Below are 17,471 nucleotides of genomic sequence, written 5' to 3' on the forward strand. Positions count from 1 at the left end.
TTATCAGTAATTATTTAAAAATTATACGTTGACGCACTATATATATTTATAGATTTTTTTTTTTTTTTGGCACATATTTAAAAATGCCTATTCACAAAAAAAATTTTTAATGGCTCTTTAAACTTTTGGTTAAGACTAAAGTGTCGTATCTATTCTTGACAATATCAATGCTATTTTACGCAGGAAGTTTGTATGTAATTATCTCCCTTGACCAAATTCAAAATATGAACAGACAAACGAACAAAAAGTGTTTATAAGCTGATTTGCTAAGCAGTGACTGGGTAAATTAATCTATAAATATTTGTTGCTTGAGATTTGCCGGGGGGTGGGGTGATTTCTATTTTGCAAAATTTGTTTTGTGATTTTTTTTTTTTTTTTTTCCCCAGAATATTCTATATTGGATATGATGTTTTGATTTATAATATACTATCATGGGTGCCCGGCGTTGCCCGGGTGTTTGGAGGTGTGTGTTGAGCAAAAAAAAAAAAACAAGTTGTAGTAGGCAGGCTCGAACCCGTATCGTGATGGAGGCAAAGAATGTGAAGAAAAAAACCTAACATTTTTGCTGTTACAACCACCGCCAGACCGAAAGTGACGTAAGTTTAAATTAAGGCTAGACAATCGAAAAGAGGGGATGACATTAGAAAATGTCGTCGAAAAAAGCGACCCCTCCCTATAGAAAAGTGCCCAGTTCAGGGTGAAGAAATTAATGTTTTTAGCCAATTTTTCGGTATTTGTCATCTGGAGAGTCGAGCTTCAAAACGATACTGATCTTGTGAAAATCCGTCGCCTCTGTCGAAAGTTTTAGGCAGACATGCAAACATACATACATTTATATATTGGTAGCTCAAATTTTCGACCCAAACCAATTAAAAAGCTTGCCCTATCTCTGAATACCCTTTATGTAAAATTTCAAATGTTTAGACCAAAAATTGTCTGAGTAATTTGGTAGAGACCGCAGAGGTTAAATTTTTTTAACTTTGACTCCTATTATGACCCCTTAACATTTATTGTTTTGGGCTCAAATCAAGTTATTAAGTTAGATCCATGTCCAAGGAACCTATATCTAAAATTTCAATTGTTTATACCCAAAATTGGCAGAGGAGTTTGGTAGAGTTCTCAAAGGTCAAATCGTTGAACTTTGACCCCTTAATAGCCAAATTTCTGACCGAAAATGGATTACAAAGATTTTCCCAAATCTCAATACCCTGTATATCAAATTTCAAGTCTGTAGGCTGAAAATTGACAGAGTAATTGTGTAGGGAAATATACACAGACAGACAGACACTTTCAATTTTATAGATATATAGATTTCATTTCTAATAAACACTGTTTGATTTTATTTGTTAAATAATATTTAAAAAATGGGTACTTGTAGAGTTTAATCAAGACATTAAAAAATGAAAATATCAGAGAAAAAAAAAAAAAAAAAAAAAAAGTTTCAATTGTACGTAGCTCCGAAAAAAAAAAGAATTTCACTTAATTTCAAGTAGTTTTTATTTTTACAGCGAAAAAATTTGTTACAATACCGAGCAAAAGGTTCGATTTTTAGGAAGAAAAGCTAGTATTAATGATGGGGAGGGAGTTTCGGTGCTTTAAATTGAGTTATCTCCCCGTGGCGTGTTCAAAAAAATTCAAAGATGGCTACCTTCAACGTGCTGTCATAAAAACATGTTTTTCCGCTGTAAAAAAAAACAAAAAACTATTCAATCAAATTAAATGAAATTTTTTTTCAGAGATCTTCACTCCAAAACAGATACGTACAATATAACCTTTGTTTTTTCAATATTTTCATTTTTGAATGTCTTGATTAAACTGTACAAGTACCAAAAAATAATAACAGAAAATAAAAATAATCCACAAAAAATCAGGAAGCATACAACAACAATGGATTAATTTTCTCTGTCACCATTTGGATAATCAGACAAAACTGATAGATAGATTTTTCGGGAGCTAACCACTTCAATATAACCAAACTTTCAAAATAGATTTGAATTTTTTATTTATTTGTTTGCAAACTGTTATCCTCATCCTCATAGTTGTTGTTTCACCACGTTTTGGCCAACTCAACCTCTGGCCTTCTTCAGCCGGTAAACTGCGACAGGATAGGAATTCTGAGTCTCTTAACTGTATTCTCAATAATTACTGCCTTCCATAGTTGTTGTTGTATGACCACGTTTTGGCCAACTAATCCTCTGGTCTGCTTTGAGTAAGATTGAAACCGCTATCTTCAGAAACTGCTCGCCTGGAACCGTAGAGATTCAACGTCTCTATCCACTGCACCACGGGCCCTAAAGAAGGCCGGAGGATGAGTTGCCCGAAACGTGGTGAAACAACTATGAAAGAACAGTGTGCAAATAAATAAATGCAAAGGATTCCAATAAAAAAAAATAATATATTATAGACTTGGCTTGTTTTCATGTTTTGAAGCTCATTGCACTAAGGGATCACGACATCCAGGTACACTTCGGTGTTGAGTTTCAATCCAACTTTAAAGATGGGAGGTGGCATGATGTGGACCTCACTTGAAACCACACCAAAGACCATAACTGTGGGTTGTCCGATGTGTTGAGCTGAGCCCTCAAGCGTTGAACTGTCTGGATTTGCATTTTGAGGGTGCTGGCAATGGTCCTGTTGTAATAACTTGGGTCAGTCGAGAGCATGAGTTGTACAGCAGCGCATCTCCGATCTCGCTCATCGAACATTGTGTCACTTTCAGACTTGATAGAAGGCTCCTATCGCTCTTGGGATTTATACAGAACTCTATGCAACAAAAAAAAAAAAACGGTTTTCATCAAATGGAAATGGAATCATGCTGTCTTTTCTAGGGCAACAATTTTATCGTTCCACCCTGTATATCATACAATTTTTTTCTTTATTTTTGTTTTTTAGGGAGAATTCTGGATGAGGACCTTCCTTTTCTTTGTTTCCATTTTATCTTATCCCTTTCCACAATGGAACTGAAAGACTTTCATTTCAAATATCTTTCAGACTTTCCTACCTTGATGATCACCCAGGTTATCGACAGCTAATTGTAATGTTGTCACTGGTCTGTGAAGTTAAATTAACCTGTTGTTTATAATGTCTTTTTTATTGTCATTCGTTTTCTAGCTAATCTCATCTGGTGGTGGTGCTAGTCGTTGGGGGGTGGGGTCGTTTGATAGTATCACAACAGCTCAATCTTTTTTGCCATTCAACGTTTTCTTCTCGTAGGTTAGTTGCCTTAGGAAATCTTGAAAGTTTGTGAAACAATGTGCTCCTTATAAACGACAATCGTGCCGTTGTGTTTGCATGGTTTCTTTTTCCATCATTTTCGTTGTCTCTCACACGGCAAAGGCGAGCATTGGTTCACAAATATATAAAAAAAAAGAAACAAATTCAAGAGAAATAAAAAAAAAACCACAAACTTTGCCACATTCTGTAGATATCAGTTGTACTCTGGTGGATGGGTGTGTGTGTGTGTGGGGGGGGTGATACCATGTCTGAAAACGGTCCTATCAACGCCAATGACCACATCTTAGATGTCTGCCATATTTGTTGATCAATTCATCTCACCATCTACTCTGAGTGACCTTCAACCGTTTCAATCCCAAGACTATCACAAAACTCACTCCCACTCCAAAAACTGTCTACAAACTAACTCTGAATATACTGACCTCTATTTCCGGTGCTTTGCCTCAGCCACTGCCACATCTTGGTTAACAATCCTATTTCAAATGGCCTTTGTGTTTTTTGTTGAACCACCTCCCATTGTCTTTCTATTAACCTCACTTCCTACACTTTTTTTTTTTACTGATCAACTATTTCTTTTTTTGTTTTGAGTTTTTTTTCCACTTTTTGTTTATAGTATTTTCCTCTTGTTTACAGTTGTTTCCTTTTTGTGTTTACAGTTGTTTCCTTTTGTGTTTACAGTTGTTTCCTTTTTGTGTTTACAGTTGTTTCCTTTTTGTGTTTACAGTTGCTTCCTTTTTGTGTTTACAGTTGTTTCCTTTTTGTGTTTACAGTTGTTTCCTTTTTGTGTTTACAGTTGTTTCCTTTTTGTGTTTACAGTTGTTTCCTTTTTGTGTTTACAGTTGTTTCCTTTTTGTGTTTACAGTTGTTTCCTTTTTGTGTTTACAGTTGTTTCCTTTTTGTGTTTACAGTTGTTTCCTTTTTGTGTTTACAGTTGTCTCCTTTTTTGTTTTTTAGTTGTTTCCTTTTTTGTTTTTAGTTGTTTCCTTTTTCACTTTTCCTTTTTTGTTTTTTAGTTGTTTCCCTTTTCACTTTTCCTTTTTTCTTTACAGTTGTTTCCTTTTTTGTTTATAGTTTTCTCTTTTTTATTTACTTCTAACACTTTGGTGGGGGGGGCATAGTGTCACTGATAGTTGGGGGCCATTCTATAGTTTCAAAACAGCTCACTGTTTTTGTTTCTTCTCATATGTTAGTTGCCTTAACAAAGCTTGAAAGTAGTCTACCTACTATATTTAATTTTAATGTTATTTTTATTTTATTTTTTTTTTTTGCAGAGGTGTCAGGTGTTGCGACTGATGTTGAAATGGGAATTGAAGAAATTACAAAATTGATCAACAAGGAAATGGAACTCGAAGAAGAATTTGAAGTAAGATTATTTTTCATCTCTCTATATATAAAGTCAAGTATGCTTGTGTGTGCGTGCATATGTATTCCTATGTATTAGGTAATCGTCTGGAATTCCCCCCCCCCATTCAAAAAATAAAAATAAAATCTGTATAATGTACATAACTGTGACAGAACAAAAATGTCATAAAAACAAAAAAAAATCTATATGAAGTCTGTATCTGTGATGAAACAACAGTATCACATTCCAAAAGTCAAGTAATTTGATCAAGTCATTTTATTTTTATAAAGAAAATCATTTCTGACTTTTATAAGCAATTAAGTTTATTTAATTTATGTCCTCCCAGTAGTTTTATATGGCCTCGATTGTATCACATGGACTAAACAACTACCTAATCGATTGTATCACATGAACTAAACAATTACCTAATCGATTGTATCACATGGACTAAACAACTACCTAATCGATTGTATCACATGGACTAAACAGTTACCTAATCGATTGTATCACATGGACTAAACAACTACCTAATCGATTGTATCACATGGACTAAACAATTACCTAATCGATTGTATCACATGGACTAAACAACTACCTAATCGATTGTATCACATGGACTAAACAACTACCTAATCGATTGTATCACATGGACTAAACAGTTACCTAATCGATTGTATCACATGGACTAAACAACTACCTAATCGATTGTATCACATGGACTAAACAATTACCTAATCGATTGTATCACATGGACTAAACAATTACCTAATCGATTGTATCACATGGACTAAACAATTACCTAATCGATTGTATCACATGGACTAAACAACTACCTAATCGATTGTATCACATGGACTAAACAACTACCTAATCGATTGTATCACATGGACTAAACAACTACCTAATCGATTGTATCACATGGACTAAACAATTACCTAATCGATTGTATCACATGGACTAAACAACTACCTAATCGATTGTATCACATGGACTAAACAACTACCTAATCGATTGTATCACATGGACTAAACAACTACCTAATCGATTGTATCACATGGACTAAACAACTACCTAATCAATTGTATCACATGGACTAAACAACTACCTAATCGATTGTATCACATGGACTAAACAACTACCTAATCGATTGTATCACATGGACTAAACAACTACCTAATCGATTGTATCACATGGACTAAACAACTACCTAATCGATTGTATCACATGGACTAAACAACTACCTAATCGATTGTATCACATGGACTAAACAATTACCTAATCGATTGTATCACATGGACTAAACAACTAGGCGCAATCGCATTGAGGTGTTTCAAAATCATATAATGCGTTTCATTATGGGACATCAGCTGATTGAAAAATACAAAATCTTCACCTTCCATCAAACTACATCTTTACCTCCTCTATTTGATAAAATCAAAAATAAAACTCTTAAACATCTTGGTCATGTCAAACGATCACCATTGGTTTGTCAAAGTTATGTTTGGAGGGTACGTTAGAAGGCAAAAGAGGCAGAGGAAAGCCAAGGAGAAGGTGGGGAGAAAATGTTTTGGATTGGACATCTCTCAACAGTTGGGTGTCCATAAACCAACTTGCCCTGGATCGGAAGGAATGGCGAAAAATATGTCACGTGGATTCACAATCCGCACCAAGCGGAAGATGCGACTCATGATGAAGTGCTTAATGGGAATTTGTAGGAATTACAACATAAATCTCACAAGTTTGAATTATTGTTGAGTTATCTCCCTTTGTATTTGTCTTTTTTTTTAAATTGTTTTAGATTGTTTCCAAAATGGTGGACAAGACAAATGCTCTTCTGTTAATCATAAAATTTGATTTTCTTTTTTCAAAAAATAAACTATTTGATCAATGTACATGATTTTTTGGAATATGATATTTTAAATCCATTATGGGTATGTACATCATACAGATTTTTTGCAATTTCTATTTTTTTTTTTGTATAGAACGAGAACTCAAATTATAGAACAACAAGAACCTAAATTTTTTTCTTAATTTTTTTAATTTATCTTTATTTATTTATTTTTTTTCAATTTTTTTCAATTTTTTTTTTTTTTTTTTTTTTGCAGAAAATGTTTGGCAAACGGCCGCCAATGAAGATTATCAACCAAATTCAAAAAGATTGTGAGTTATACAAATCTGGTCACGTCCGAGGCAGCCAATCAAACAAAGATCTTCACAAGGCGATGAACGCGCACGTCGCCAATCTTAAGTTGTTGAGTGGACCAATTGAACATTTACAGAATTCTTTGCCCAATTTCGACAGCATTAAAAGTAAGAAATCATTGCATTTATTTAAAGAATTTCGACAGCATTAAAACTAAGAAATCATTGCATTTATTTAAAGAATTTCGATAATTAAAAGTAAGAAATTATTGCCCAAACATATGCATTAGTATCTCAGCTTACTAAAAATTACTTGCTTTCCATTTTTTTTTTATTATGAAAATAAAATTATGAATTTTTTTTCTTTTCCATTTTTTTTCTTTTCCATTTTTTTTCTTTTCCATTTTTTTTCTCTTCCATTTTTTTTCTCTTCCATTTTTTTTCTCTTCCATTTTTTTTCTCTTCCATTTTTTTTCTCTTCCATTTTTTTTCTCTTCAATTTTTTTTCTCTTCCATTTTTTTTCTCTTCCATTTTTTTTTTCTTTTCCATTTTTTTTTTCTTTTCCATTTTTTTTTTCTTTTCCATTTATTTTTCTTTTCCATTTTTTTTCTTTTCCATTTTTTTTCTTTTCCATTTTTTTTCTTTTCCATTTCTTTTTTCTTTTCCAGCTTTTTTTTTCTTTTCCAGCTTTTTTTTCTTTTCCATTTTTTTTTCTTTTCCATTTTTTTTTCTTTTCCATTTTTTCTTCTTTTCCATTTTTTCTTCTTTTCCATTTTTTTTCTCTTCCATTTTTTTCTTTTCCATTTTTTTTTCTTTTCCATTTTTTTCTTTTACATTTTTTTTTCTTTTCCATTTTTTTCTTTTCCATTTTTTTTCTTTTCCATTTTTTTTCTTTTCCATTTTTTTTCTTTTCCATTTTTTTTTCTTTTTCATTTTTTTTTCTTTTCCATTTTTTTTTTCTTTTCCATTTTTTCTTCTTTTCCATTTTTTCTTCTTTTCCATTTTTTCTTCTTTTCCATTTTTTTCTCTTCCATTTTTTTCTTTTCCATTTTTTTTTCTTTTCCATTTTTTTTTCTTTTCCAGTTTTTTTTCTTTTCCATTTATTTTTCTTTTCCAGTTTTTTTCTTTTCCATTTTTTCTTCTTTCCCATTTTTTTTCTTTTCCATTTTTTCTTCTTTTCCATTTTTTTTTCTCTTCCATTTTTTTCTTTTCCATTTTTTTTCTTTTACATTTTTTTTTCTTTTACATTTTTTTTTCTTTTCCATTTTTTTTCTTTTCCATTTTTTCTTCTTTCCCATTTTTTTTTCTTTTCCATTTTTTCTTCTTTTCCAGTTTTTTTTCTTTTCCAGTTTTTTTCTTTTCCATTTTTTCTTCTTTTCCAGTTTTTCTTCTTTCCCATTTTTTTTTCTTTTCCATTTTTTTTTCTTTTCCATTTTTTTTTTCTCTTCCATTTTTTTTTCTCTTCCATTTTTTTTTCTTTTCCATTTTTTTTCTTTTCCATTTTTTTTTGTTGCTTTATTCATTTTCATTTTTTTCTCGTTCTCGTCTCTTTTCCTTTTTTCTTTTTCTTTTCCACTTTTCCTCTTTTTTCATTTTTACTTTTTTTTCTTTCTTTCTTAATTTGCTTTTCCACTTTTTCTTGTTCTCATCTCTTTTATTTTTCACTTTTTTCTTTCTTATTCTCTTTTCTTTTTCTTTTTCTTCTCCATTTTATTTTTTTCTTATTCTCATCTCTTTTTTGCTCTTTTCCCTCTTTTCCTTTTCCCCCATTTCTCTTTCTCTTCCCCTCTTTCTCTTCCCCTCTTTCTTTCTTTTTCCCTGCCTTTTTTTTCCCTTCCCATTATACCCCCCCCCTAGTTTTCTTTCTCCCCCTCCCTGCTCTTTTTTCTTCCCCCCGTTTCTTTTTCCCCTCCCACTTTCTTTAATGGAAAGTAGTAATTCACTCCCATTCGTTTGTTCACACTTTTCTCAATAACCAATCTTGGATTTTTTAAATTTTTGCACAAACTTTAGTCATGGTAAAAGTAAATTTTTCACTCATGTTCAGCTTTTTCACTATACAATGCAATACAAACCTACAAAGTTTTATATATTTCTCAGCTTGTTTTCCCTCTCCCCCCTTTTCTTTTTTCTATTTTTTCGTTTCTCTCTTTCCTTTTCCCTCCTCTTTCTTTTTCCATCTCTTTCTTTCTACCTTTATTTCTTTCTCCCCTTCTTTTTCCCCTGGCCTTATTTTTCTTTTTCCTCCTTTTTCTGTTCCCCTTTTTCTCTTTTTTATTATCTCTTTCTCTCGCTTTCACTATCCGTTTTCTTTTTTGACTTTTGCTTTTATTTTTTCCATTCCATTTGATGAATCAATTTTTCTCATCAAATTCTCAGACCCTGAGGACGAGGCAATCATGAAGGATTTGCAGAAACTCTTGGCAAAAGTGGACGAAATGAAGGCTCAGCGTGCGATGCTAGAAGATGAGTTCCGTACCAAATTACGAGAAGATGACATCACGAATGTTTTAGTTACGCAAGAGATGAATAAACAGGTCAGTGTGCCGATTAGATTTATATGCTCGGCTAATGTGCAGCTTCCAAAATTAATCAGATTTTTACAAATGACCGAAACATGTATTATAATGAACCAAAATAATTAAATATGACAATGCCAGATACAAAAAAGGTTTTCTCAAGCCACATTAAATATGGGGTGTGACTACCATATAAGTAAAATAGATTCCAACCCAGAAAACAGCAATTTTCCCCCTTTGTCAGAAACATTGCTCAGTGTGGAAAGTTAATATTTAAGGACAAAATACAAAGTAAAGGAAATGGGGTTTAGTTTCGGAAACCCTGTAGCTCTCACTTCCCCGTATTTTGTCGTTTAATCCTTTCTTTTCCTCATGGGTTACTTAAAGGTGAGGGTGGGGGCATGTAGATGTTCGGCACATGAATGCAATGTTGTACACCTATTTTTAACAGACCCAGCACGTTTTTTTTTTTAGCAAAAGCCTTTATGTCATGTATTTCCAACAATGCATTTTTTTTATATAAATATTTAAACAGTTCATGTCTCCTTTCGTCCCTGTTGTGATGTCACTCACGTGTCTCTTACACATGTTTCTCTCATCATCGCTCAAAAACCTTTCTCTGAACACATGTGTCCTTTTTATCTCTGCTGTGATGTCACATCGCACACCCGGCTTGGTCATTTGCATATATATTACTGCTGCTCTGTGCTAGCGGTTCTGTTTCATATAGGGTAACATAGAGATTTGAGACCACTTCCATTATAATTTTATACATGAGATATAAATTTCATCAAAATATAGGATATATTTGAAGCTTTAAAAAGAGATTAAGCTCTCATAGTTCTACATAGAAGGGCACTTAGAAATTTGAGACCACTTCCATTGTCATCCTTAGCAAATTGTACACGCATGATTTAAATTTCATAAAAATAGGATATATTTGAAGTTTTAAGAGTATTATACTCTCATAACCCCTCAACTTCCAGAATATGTCTCGAATACCTGCTTCTCTGAACATGTGTATCCTTTTCATCTCTGATGTCACATCGCACACCCGGCTTGGTCATTTGTATATAGCTGCTGCTGCTAACCCCATGTTAGTGGTTCTGTTACATTAATACGTTTCATAGATTTTTAGATAATGCTTCATAATTTGGATTATTTGGACTACTGTTCTTATCTTGAGTGTTATTTTCACAAATGTTTCGGCGCTCATAAGGAGTGCACTTCCAACAGTTTTCCCAGTAAATCTGGTCCTAAATATGACCTTAAACTATATCCGATGGTGAGGTCCCAGCTTGCGGGCTTTGGGGAGTGCAGAGCAACCCTTTAATTGCCATTGCTCCCAGGTCCACTCTGACCCGGAGTGGTAGTACCTGTTAGGGTCCCAACTATGGGTTAAATAGAAACCGACTTGAAAACAACAAATATATTCTATTAAAAAAATTTTCTTCAAAATCTTTGGATTCAGCATTAAATAACCTGAAAAGGGTTGATATGCCGTAAAACAAAAACAACCAACCTCTCTCTCTTTCTCAACATAACGTCTTTCTCTTTATTAGTATCTCTCTCTCTTCCTCTTTCACCTTCTCTATCTCTCTCTATCTCTGTCCTGGATATGAATTTAAACTATATCCAGTGGTGAGGCCCCAGCTTGCAGGCTTTGGGGAGTGTGGAGCAATCCTTTAATTGACATTACTCCCAGGTCCACTCTGACCCGGAGTGGTAGTACCTGTTAGGGTCCCAACTATGGGTTGAATAGAAACCGACTTAAAAAAGACAAATATATTCCATTAAAAAATCGTTCTTAAAAATCACTGGATTTGGCATTAAATAAACCGAAAAGGGTTGATATGCCGTAAAACAAAAACAACCAACCAACCTAATATATAAAAGGCAGAATGGGCGCACGTTTGTATGTCCATGAAAGGCTTTCTGCATCAGAGTTCTCGCATCGGTTAGATTCCACGAGAAATTTTTGCATATTTCCCAAATCGTAATATCTCGCATTTGCAAACAGACATCCTTTCTTTCGTTTTTTTTTTTTTTTTTAGTTAAACAAAATTCCCAACGTGACATCTTCTCGGGTGTTTGTTTAGCTTTTTTGTATAAAGTGAAACTGTTCGAAAAAGCAGCAAAGCATTTTTTGGCCTCAGGCCAGGATTGATAAGTTAATTGATCCTTGGTCGATGTAGGGGAAACCCTTCATACTGAGACAATTACTTTTCTTTTTTTTTTTTTTGATACTGCCAAAGTGTTCCCTGTTTTGAGGGAGCTGGTTTTCTCCCACATTAAAAACGACCTTGTGTCTAATTTGCTTAAATTTAAATCATCGTATGTTCGATTGACTATGCTTAACTTCGACGCACACAGCTTCTGTTTGATGGCGACAGCGGCTAGCGCATTTGCGGTTTTTTTTTTTCACTTTTTTTCCCTCGTTTGCGTTAGGAGTTCGAGCCTGCCTGCCTACTACCACATTTTTTTTAACCTCACCTTCTTTTCCTCCTTTGCATTGCCAGTTCCAGCCTAGTACCACTTTTTTTTTTTTTTTTTTAACCCCTCTCTCCACCCTGTTGTTTCTTACCCCCAATCCCCACCCACTGGGCTGCTTTTTATTCCCACCCTTACTACACCACCGTAACACCCCCCCAGGCAACGCCGGTTACCCCTGCTAGTTTTACATAAGAATGTAACAGAGAGTGGAAGCATGCAGCAGCAGCAACGGGCATATGCAAATGATCGAGTTGTGTATGAGTTGATATCACAGCGAGGAAGAAGGAAAGAAAAAGAAAAAAAAAAACATGCCCCGAGAGTGACAAGGAAGTACATGTCCTAAACAAGGTTGGACAAAGACATAGTACCACGTGTTCAACACGGCAGAATCTTGTTAAGCACATTAGAGTATGAGAAGACTTTTGAACAAGAGACAAGGTGTTATTCAGGAAAGTACCTGTAAATAAATGTCTGTTGTTTCAACTAAAAAAAAAAGTGAGTCGAATTCTTTCCTTGCTGACTCGTAATGACTGTTAAAAAACTGACTACAATATGGTCATCTTCAAGTCCAATGTGAACCATTCCTCTTAAGTAATCCAATTTATCCAATACTCACTACTAACGATTACTGCAACATTTTCCCATTGACTACGGTACACTCATTAACCCTTATTCTTGAGTGGCCTCCGGATCTTGATAAATGGTGACTCCTTTGTATAAAAAAAAAAGAAATGTTACAAAAATACACTTTTAGATTTTATGTAGATTTGCTAGCATTTCTTTCTATAGTTAACGCACAAACATCACACACACAAACACAGGCTTTTATAGATTATCATTATGCTATTGTAGCTAGAATGATCTTTTTCTACCATTTTGACTTATTTTATGGTAAAAAAAATTTGACAAGGAGCTGTTAGAACCTTGATATTTGACCATTGTGATTTGTAAAGGGTTAAAAAACAAGTGACCAATGAAAACGAACATCCAATGAAAGACGACTATCAGCATCCACATCAATTGTTAATTTTTAATTTTGATGGACAATCAAAGGCATTACAATCTGCTTCTGGTGTACCAAAATCCTGCAAAAAAATAAAGTTGTAACTAACTCAAAATTGTGTTACCCGCACGCACTATTAAGTGACCTTCTGGAGGTTGAAGGTTCAATTCTCAGTGCGGGCGATAGTAAGAATAGAACTGCAAATTACTATCTGGTCATGGCTGATGGAACAAGAACATGCAACCTCAGTGGATTAAATAAAGTGTTTCCTTCAAAATCCAGTGCAGATTCCGGAGTTCAACACGATTCACCTGAAGTATATACATACGTGATGATTGCAACGTCTTGTCAGACGAGTGCCACTCCCTCAGACACTTAAAGTCCATGAGCCCAAAAATGACTTCTCTCGCCACAGGACCATTTTTATAGACAAATCCCTGAGGGAGTATCTATACACAGATGATGTTACAGAGTCTTAGCTTTCTACGACAGCTAAGTCTTTCTCTCGGTTCAAAATGTTGAGATCTAGCAACAAGCAAGAGCAAGATAGCCAGCAACAAGTTAAACTGCAGACCAGCTTAATGCGGGTACTGGTTTCCCACTTTGTTTTTTTTTAAATCAGAGATTTGCTTCTCCTAGAAAGGTTGCCTTCACCACGGCTTACAGGAGCCCTCTCCACCCCAACACACACATACATACACACAAACACACACGGTGCTCGTTGGCCATTGACCCCGAAAAAGGGTTCATTCGCCCTTTGGAAGGTTTTGTTTTTAATCCTTCAGGGAGACTAGCCACCCTCCTCACTAAACAAGTTTGGTGGGGGAACCAGTTTAGTTGCCGGTGACCCGACCATGAGGCAGGTAGTACTGGGTTACATCGTACAAGTAGCATATGACATGACCTGACACATACGTACATACATACATACATATAGCACGATCAGCCGGTCAAATATCTTAGAAATGGTTCTGTGAAGATGGGTCAGTCATTAGGGTCTGAGTATCCAGAGGAAAATCATACCTGAGACGTTGGATGTGGCTGTGTGGCTCCTTTATTCTCTCAAGATGACCTCTTCACCCCGGTGGCATTCTGGTTAGAATCTTTCTTCGTACTCCAGACCGCTTCGTTATTTTGATGGAGACATTTATGGCAGACACGAGATAGCACACAACACGACACAATCGTAATATATGAAAAATACAATAAACTATTTATTCTACAAAAGGTATACAATACATACACAAAGACAATTTACAATTGATAATCTTCAAAATTAAACTACCTAACCTAACTAATAATGAGAGCAGGGGAGGGGCTCCCTCTCAATTATGGAGAGACAGAAATATGCATGCCTACCCCATGCTGTCCGGACGAAAAAGAGGAAAGGTAATTCTGGGGTTGCATTACTGTGTATCTCTGCGTTTATGGCCAAATCACAACCTGACCAAGCCGAAGAGTGTGTTAACAACCGTGGCACTGAGATTGAGTGCCATATATATATATGAGGTGTCTTCAATAAGTTTCCAGACTTTTTTGTATGGGCACTTTTATTGATAGTACACAAATGAAACTCTAATTCCCTTTGAAGTAATCTCCTTCGGCTGCAATGCACTTGTTGTACGATTCCAACACTTTCTGAAAGTCCTCTTCTGTGAGCGTGTCAGTGACCCTCATCACAGCCTCTTTCATCTTCTCAATTGTCTCATAACGACGGCCTCTAAGGTTTTCCTTGAGCTTAGAAAAAAGCTAAAAGTCACAGGGAACAAAGTTTGGACTAAAGGGAGGGTGAGGAACTGTGTTGATGCCCATCGTGGTCAAATAGTCTGTGACAAGGATGAAGTTGTGGACTGGTGCATTGTCCTGGTGGAAATGCCACTGATCCGATTTGAAGAGTGCTGGCCTCCTCCAATAGAATCTCTTCCTGAACTTCCTTAAAATCTCAACATAGTATTCCTTGTTGACCGTCTGTCCAGTGGGAACCCAGTGCATGTAGACAATGCCCATGCAGTCGAAGAAAGGGATCATCATAAGTTTATGGGTGGATTTGCTCTGTCTGGCCTTATTGGATCTAGGAGAGCTAACATACTTCCACTAAGAACTCCGTCTCTTGGTCTCAGTAGATCCAGCTTTCATCGCAGGTCACCAGAACATCAAGAACTGTATGCTCTGAATTGATCAGCTCAGCCATCTGTTGCAAGGCTATAGAAAGCATATTGACGACTTAGCAATAAAGAAAACCATTATACCAGTATATATATATAAAATTACATTATTTATTTAAAACCAAACAAAGTTTATACATTAGTGCAATAATTGGGTAGTCACGTAAGGACGTGTGATTGTTGCTTGTACGTGTTAACCTCTGTGGAAGTGTTCACCAATAGAGGTTATAGTTCATATTTTACACGAACGATATATAGCTTAATTATGTCTTGGATTTTTCATATTGTATTAGCTCTATGTGTAGCATCTTACAGGTAACAATGTTTATATGAAAAATATGCAAGCCTACCTCATGTTTCTGTTGTTGCTCTCCGAGTGCATGCTTATGAAGCGCGTGGTTTATACGTGTGCATGGCTTGCTGTCAAGCGAAAAAGAGGGAGAAAAAGGAGGTAAACGGAAGGTTATGTCAAAGGTCACCAGAAGCCGTGTGATGTCTGCACGCGCTCCGCTCCATGCGTGTGTCCTACTGCACACAGCTGGTTCTGTGAATGTGTGTTTGATGCAGACAAAGCAAGTTTGGCAGGTCTAAACGGCTCGCTATACATCTTCCTGCTCTCATGACATCTTTCTGATCTTGTCTGAGCATCCTTGGGACAAACTTCACACAAATCTTCCACATCTTCAATTCCTCGCAAATAACTGTGTACAGTTCCCACACTGACATCAAATTGTGCACTTATTGTCTCTATAGACACATGACAGTCCTTACCCATGAAACTCTTTATTTAGCCAATCAACTCTGGTGTTCTGACTTTCTTACTCTTCCCACACCTCTCATCATCCTTCACAGACTCTCTGCCTTCCTTGAATCTCTTATGCCACTCAAAAACTAATCCTCGATTCTGCAAGATGGTCCAAAAGCAGTCTGAAGCATTTCCTGTTTCTGTGGCATTTTTTCCAAATTTAAAATAGAATTTCATTGCATATCGTTTTTCTAAAATGTCTTCACATCCAGATTACATTTTTGAAATTCACCAGCTGTTACAATCAAGCTTTAGTAGGGTGTATTCCAATTACTACTGTAGCTATTCATTGGAACCTGAAGTCCTATAAATTTGGTCTGTCATCTCATAAGATGCATAGCAATAACATACTAAATTTTCAAGAGTGTACAACAATTTTAAATATCTGTACAAAAAGAGTCTGGAAACTTATTGGAAGACACCTCATGTATATGAATGAAGGGTGAATTCTTAATTTGTTTTCTTTATATGATCATATTTCTCTCTTGATATGATCCCTGTTTTATATGTATTGTACATCTGTTTTGTATGTATTGTACATCTGTTTTGTATGTATTGTACATCTGTTTTGTACATATTGTACATCTGTTTTGTACATATTGTACATCTGTTTTATGCGTATTGTACATCTGTTTTATGCGTATTGTACATCTGTTTTATGCGTATTGTACATCTGTTTTATGCGTATTGTACATCTGTTTTGTACATATTGTACATCTGCTTTGTACATGTATATCTGTTTTCACGTGTTGTACATCTGTTTTGTACGTATTGTACATCTGTTTTGTACGTATTGTACATCTGTTTTGTATGTATTGTACATCTGTTTTGTACATGATGTACATCTGTTTTGTACATATATATCTGTTTTCACGTCTTGTGCATCTGTTTTCACGTCTTGTGCATCTGTTTTCACGTCTTGTACATCTGTTTTCACGTCTTGTGCATCTGTTTTCATGTCTTGTACATCTGTTTTGTACGTGTTGTACATCTGTTTTAACATCTTGTACATCTGTTTTCCTTTTCTGCAGATAATATTTGATGAACAATTAAAGAAACATGACAAAGTGATCGGATTGCTTGAACAAAACTTATCAGCCCAAGACAATATACTTCGAGCTCTCACCGATGCTAATGCCAAATACGGTAATATCCGAAAGACCATTACGGAAATTATACTCAAGTAAGAACCTTAAGACATCCAGTTTAAAAAAAAAAAAAAATAAAAATTTTGTTTTTTACACTAGTATAAGTATTAATTTTTAACTTATGTTTGTTTCCGGCATTGCTGGAGCAAAAGTGTAACATAATATCATCGCTTTCAATCTTTTTTTTTTTTTTTTTTTTTTTTTTTTTTTATTACATTTTCACCCCAAACAAGGCAAATTGCCACTTTGGTGTAGGGGGCTACTATCAGGGGCAACAACTACTGGGGTACTATGTAGGGATTTGGGCAGCAAGATGTCTGTTCACGTTACACTTGAACTTCTGCACGTCAGTACTGTTGGGGAAGCAGGAACCTGGAATGGAATTCCAGAGTCTAGCGGTTCTGGGGAAGAAACTATTGGAGTAAAAAGATCTTTTACATCTAGGAATCTCTACAGTGTGGGGGTGGGATGTAGCAGCCTGTCGGGTTTGTCGAGGGTGCTCACGTCGAGGGGGCACAAGTGATTGCAGTTCGTCAGAGCATTCACCACTAAAATACTTGTAGAAAAGGCAGAGGGATGCAAGATTTCGTCGATGGGACAGAGGCTGAAGCTTAGATGC

At 35.2% G+C, this 17,471-nt stretch overlaps 1 protein-coding gene across 3 annotated transcripts in view; it reads left to right on the forward strand.

Annotated features, from left to right (window-relative positions):
* LOC145268667 (tyrosine-protein phosphatase non-receptor type 23-like) overlaps positions 1–17,471 on the forward strand; it is a 144,856-nt gene that overhangs the window by 57,267 nt on the left and 70,118 nt on the right. For all 3 annotated transcript variants that reach the window (XM_080124154.1, XM_080124155.1, XM_080124156.1), the window contains exons 13-16: positions 4,506–4,597; positions 6,682–6,886; positions 9,099–9,256; positions 16,736–16,887. In XM_080124154.1, coding sequence (XP_079980280.1) covers positions 4,506–4,597; positions 6,682–6,886; positions 9,099–9,256; positions 16,736–16,887 — 607 coding nt within the window. The remainder of the gene's footprint in view (positions 1–4,505; positions 4,598–6,681; positions 6,887–9,098; positions 9,257–16,735; positions 16,888–17,471) is intronic.

Source organism: Euprymna scolopes, chromosome 44 (assembly GCF_053919585.1).
Source record: "Euprymna scolopes isolate OS-2025 chromosome 44, ASM5391958v1, whole genome shotgun sequence".
Classification (NCBI taxonomy): domain Eukaryota; kingdom Metazoa; phylum Mollusca; class Cephalopoda; order Sepiida; family Sepiolidae; genus Euprymna; species Euprymna scolopes.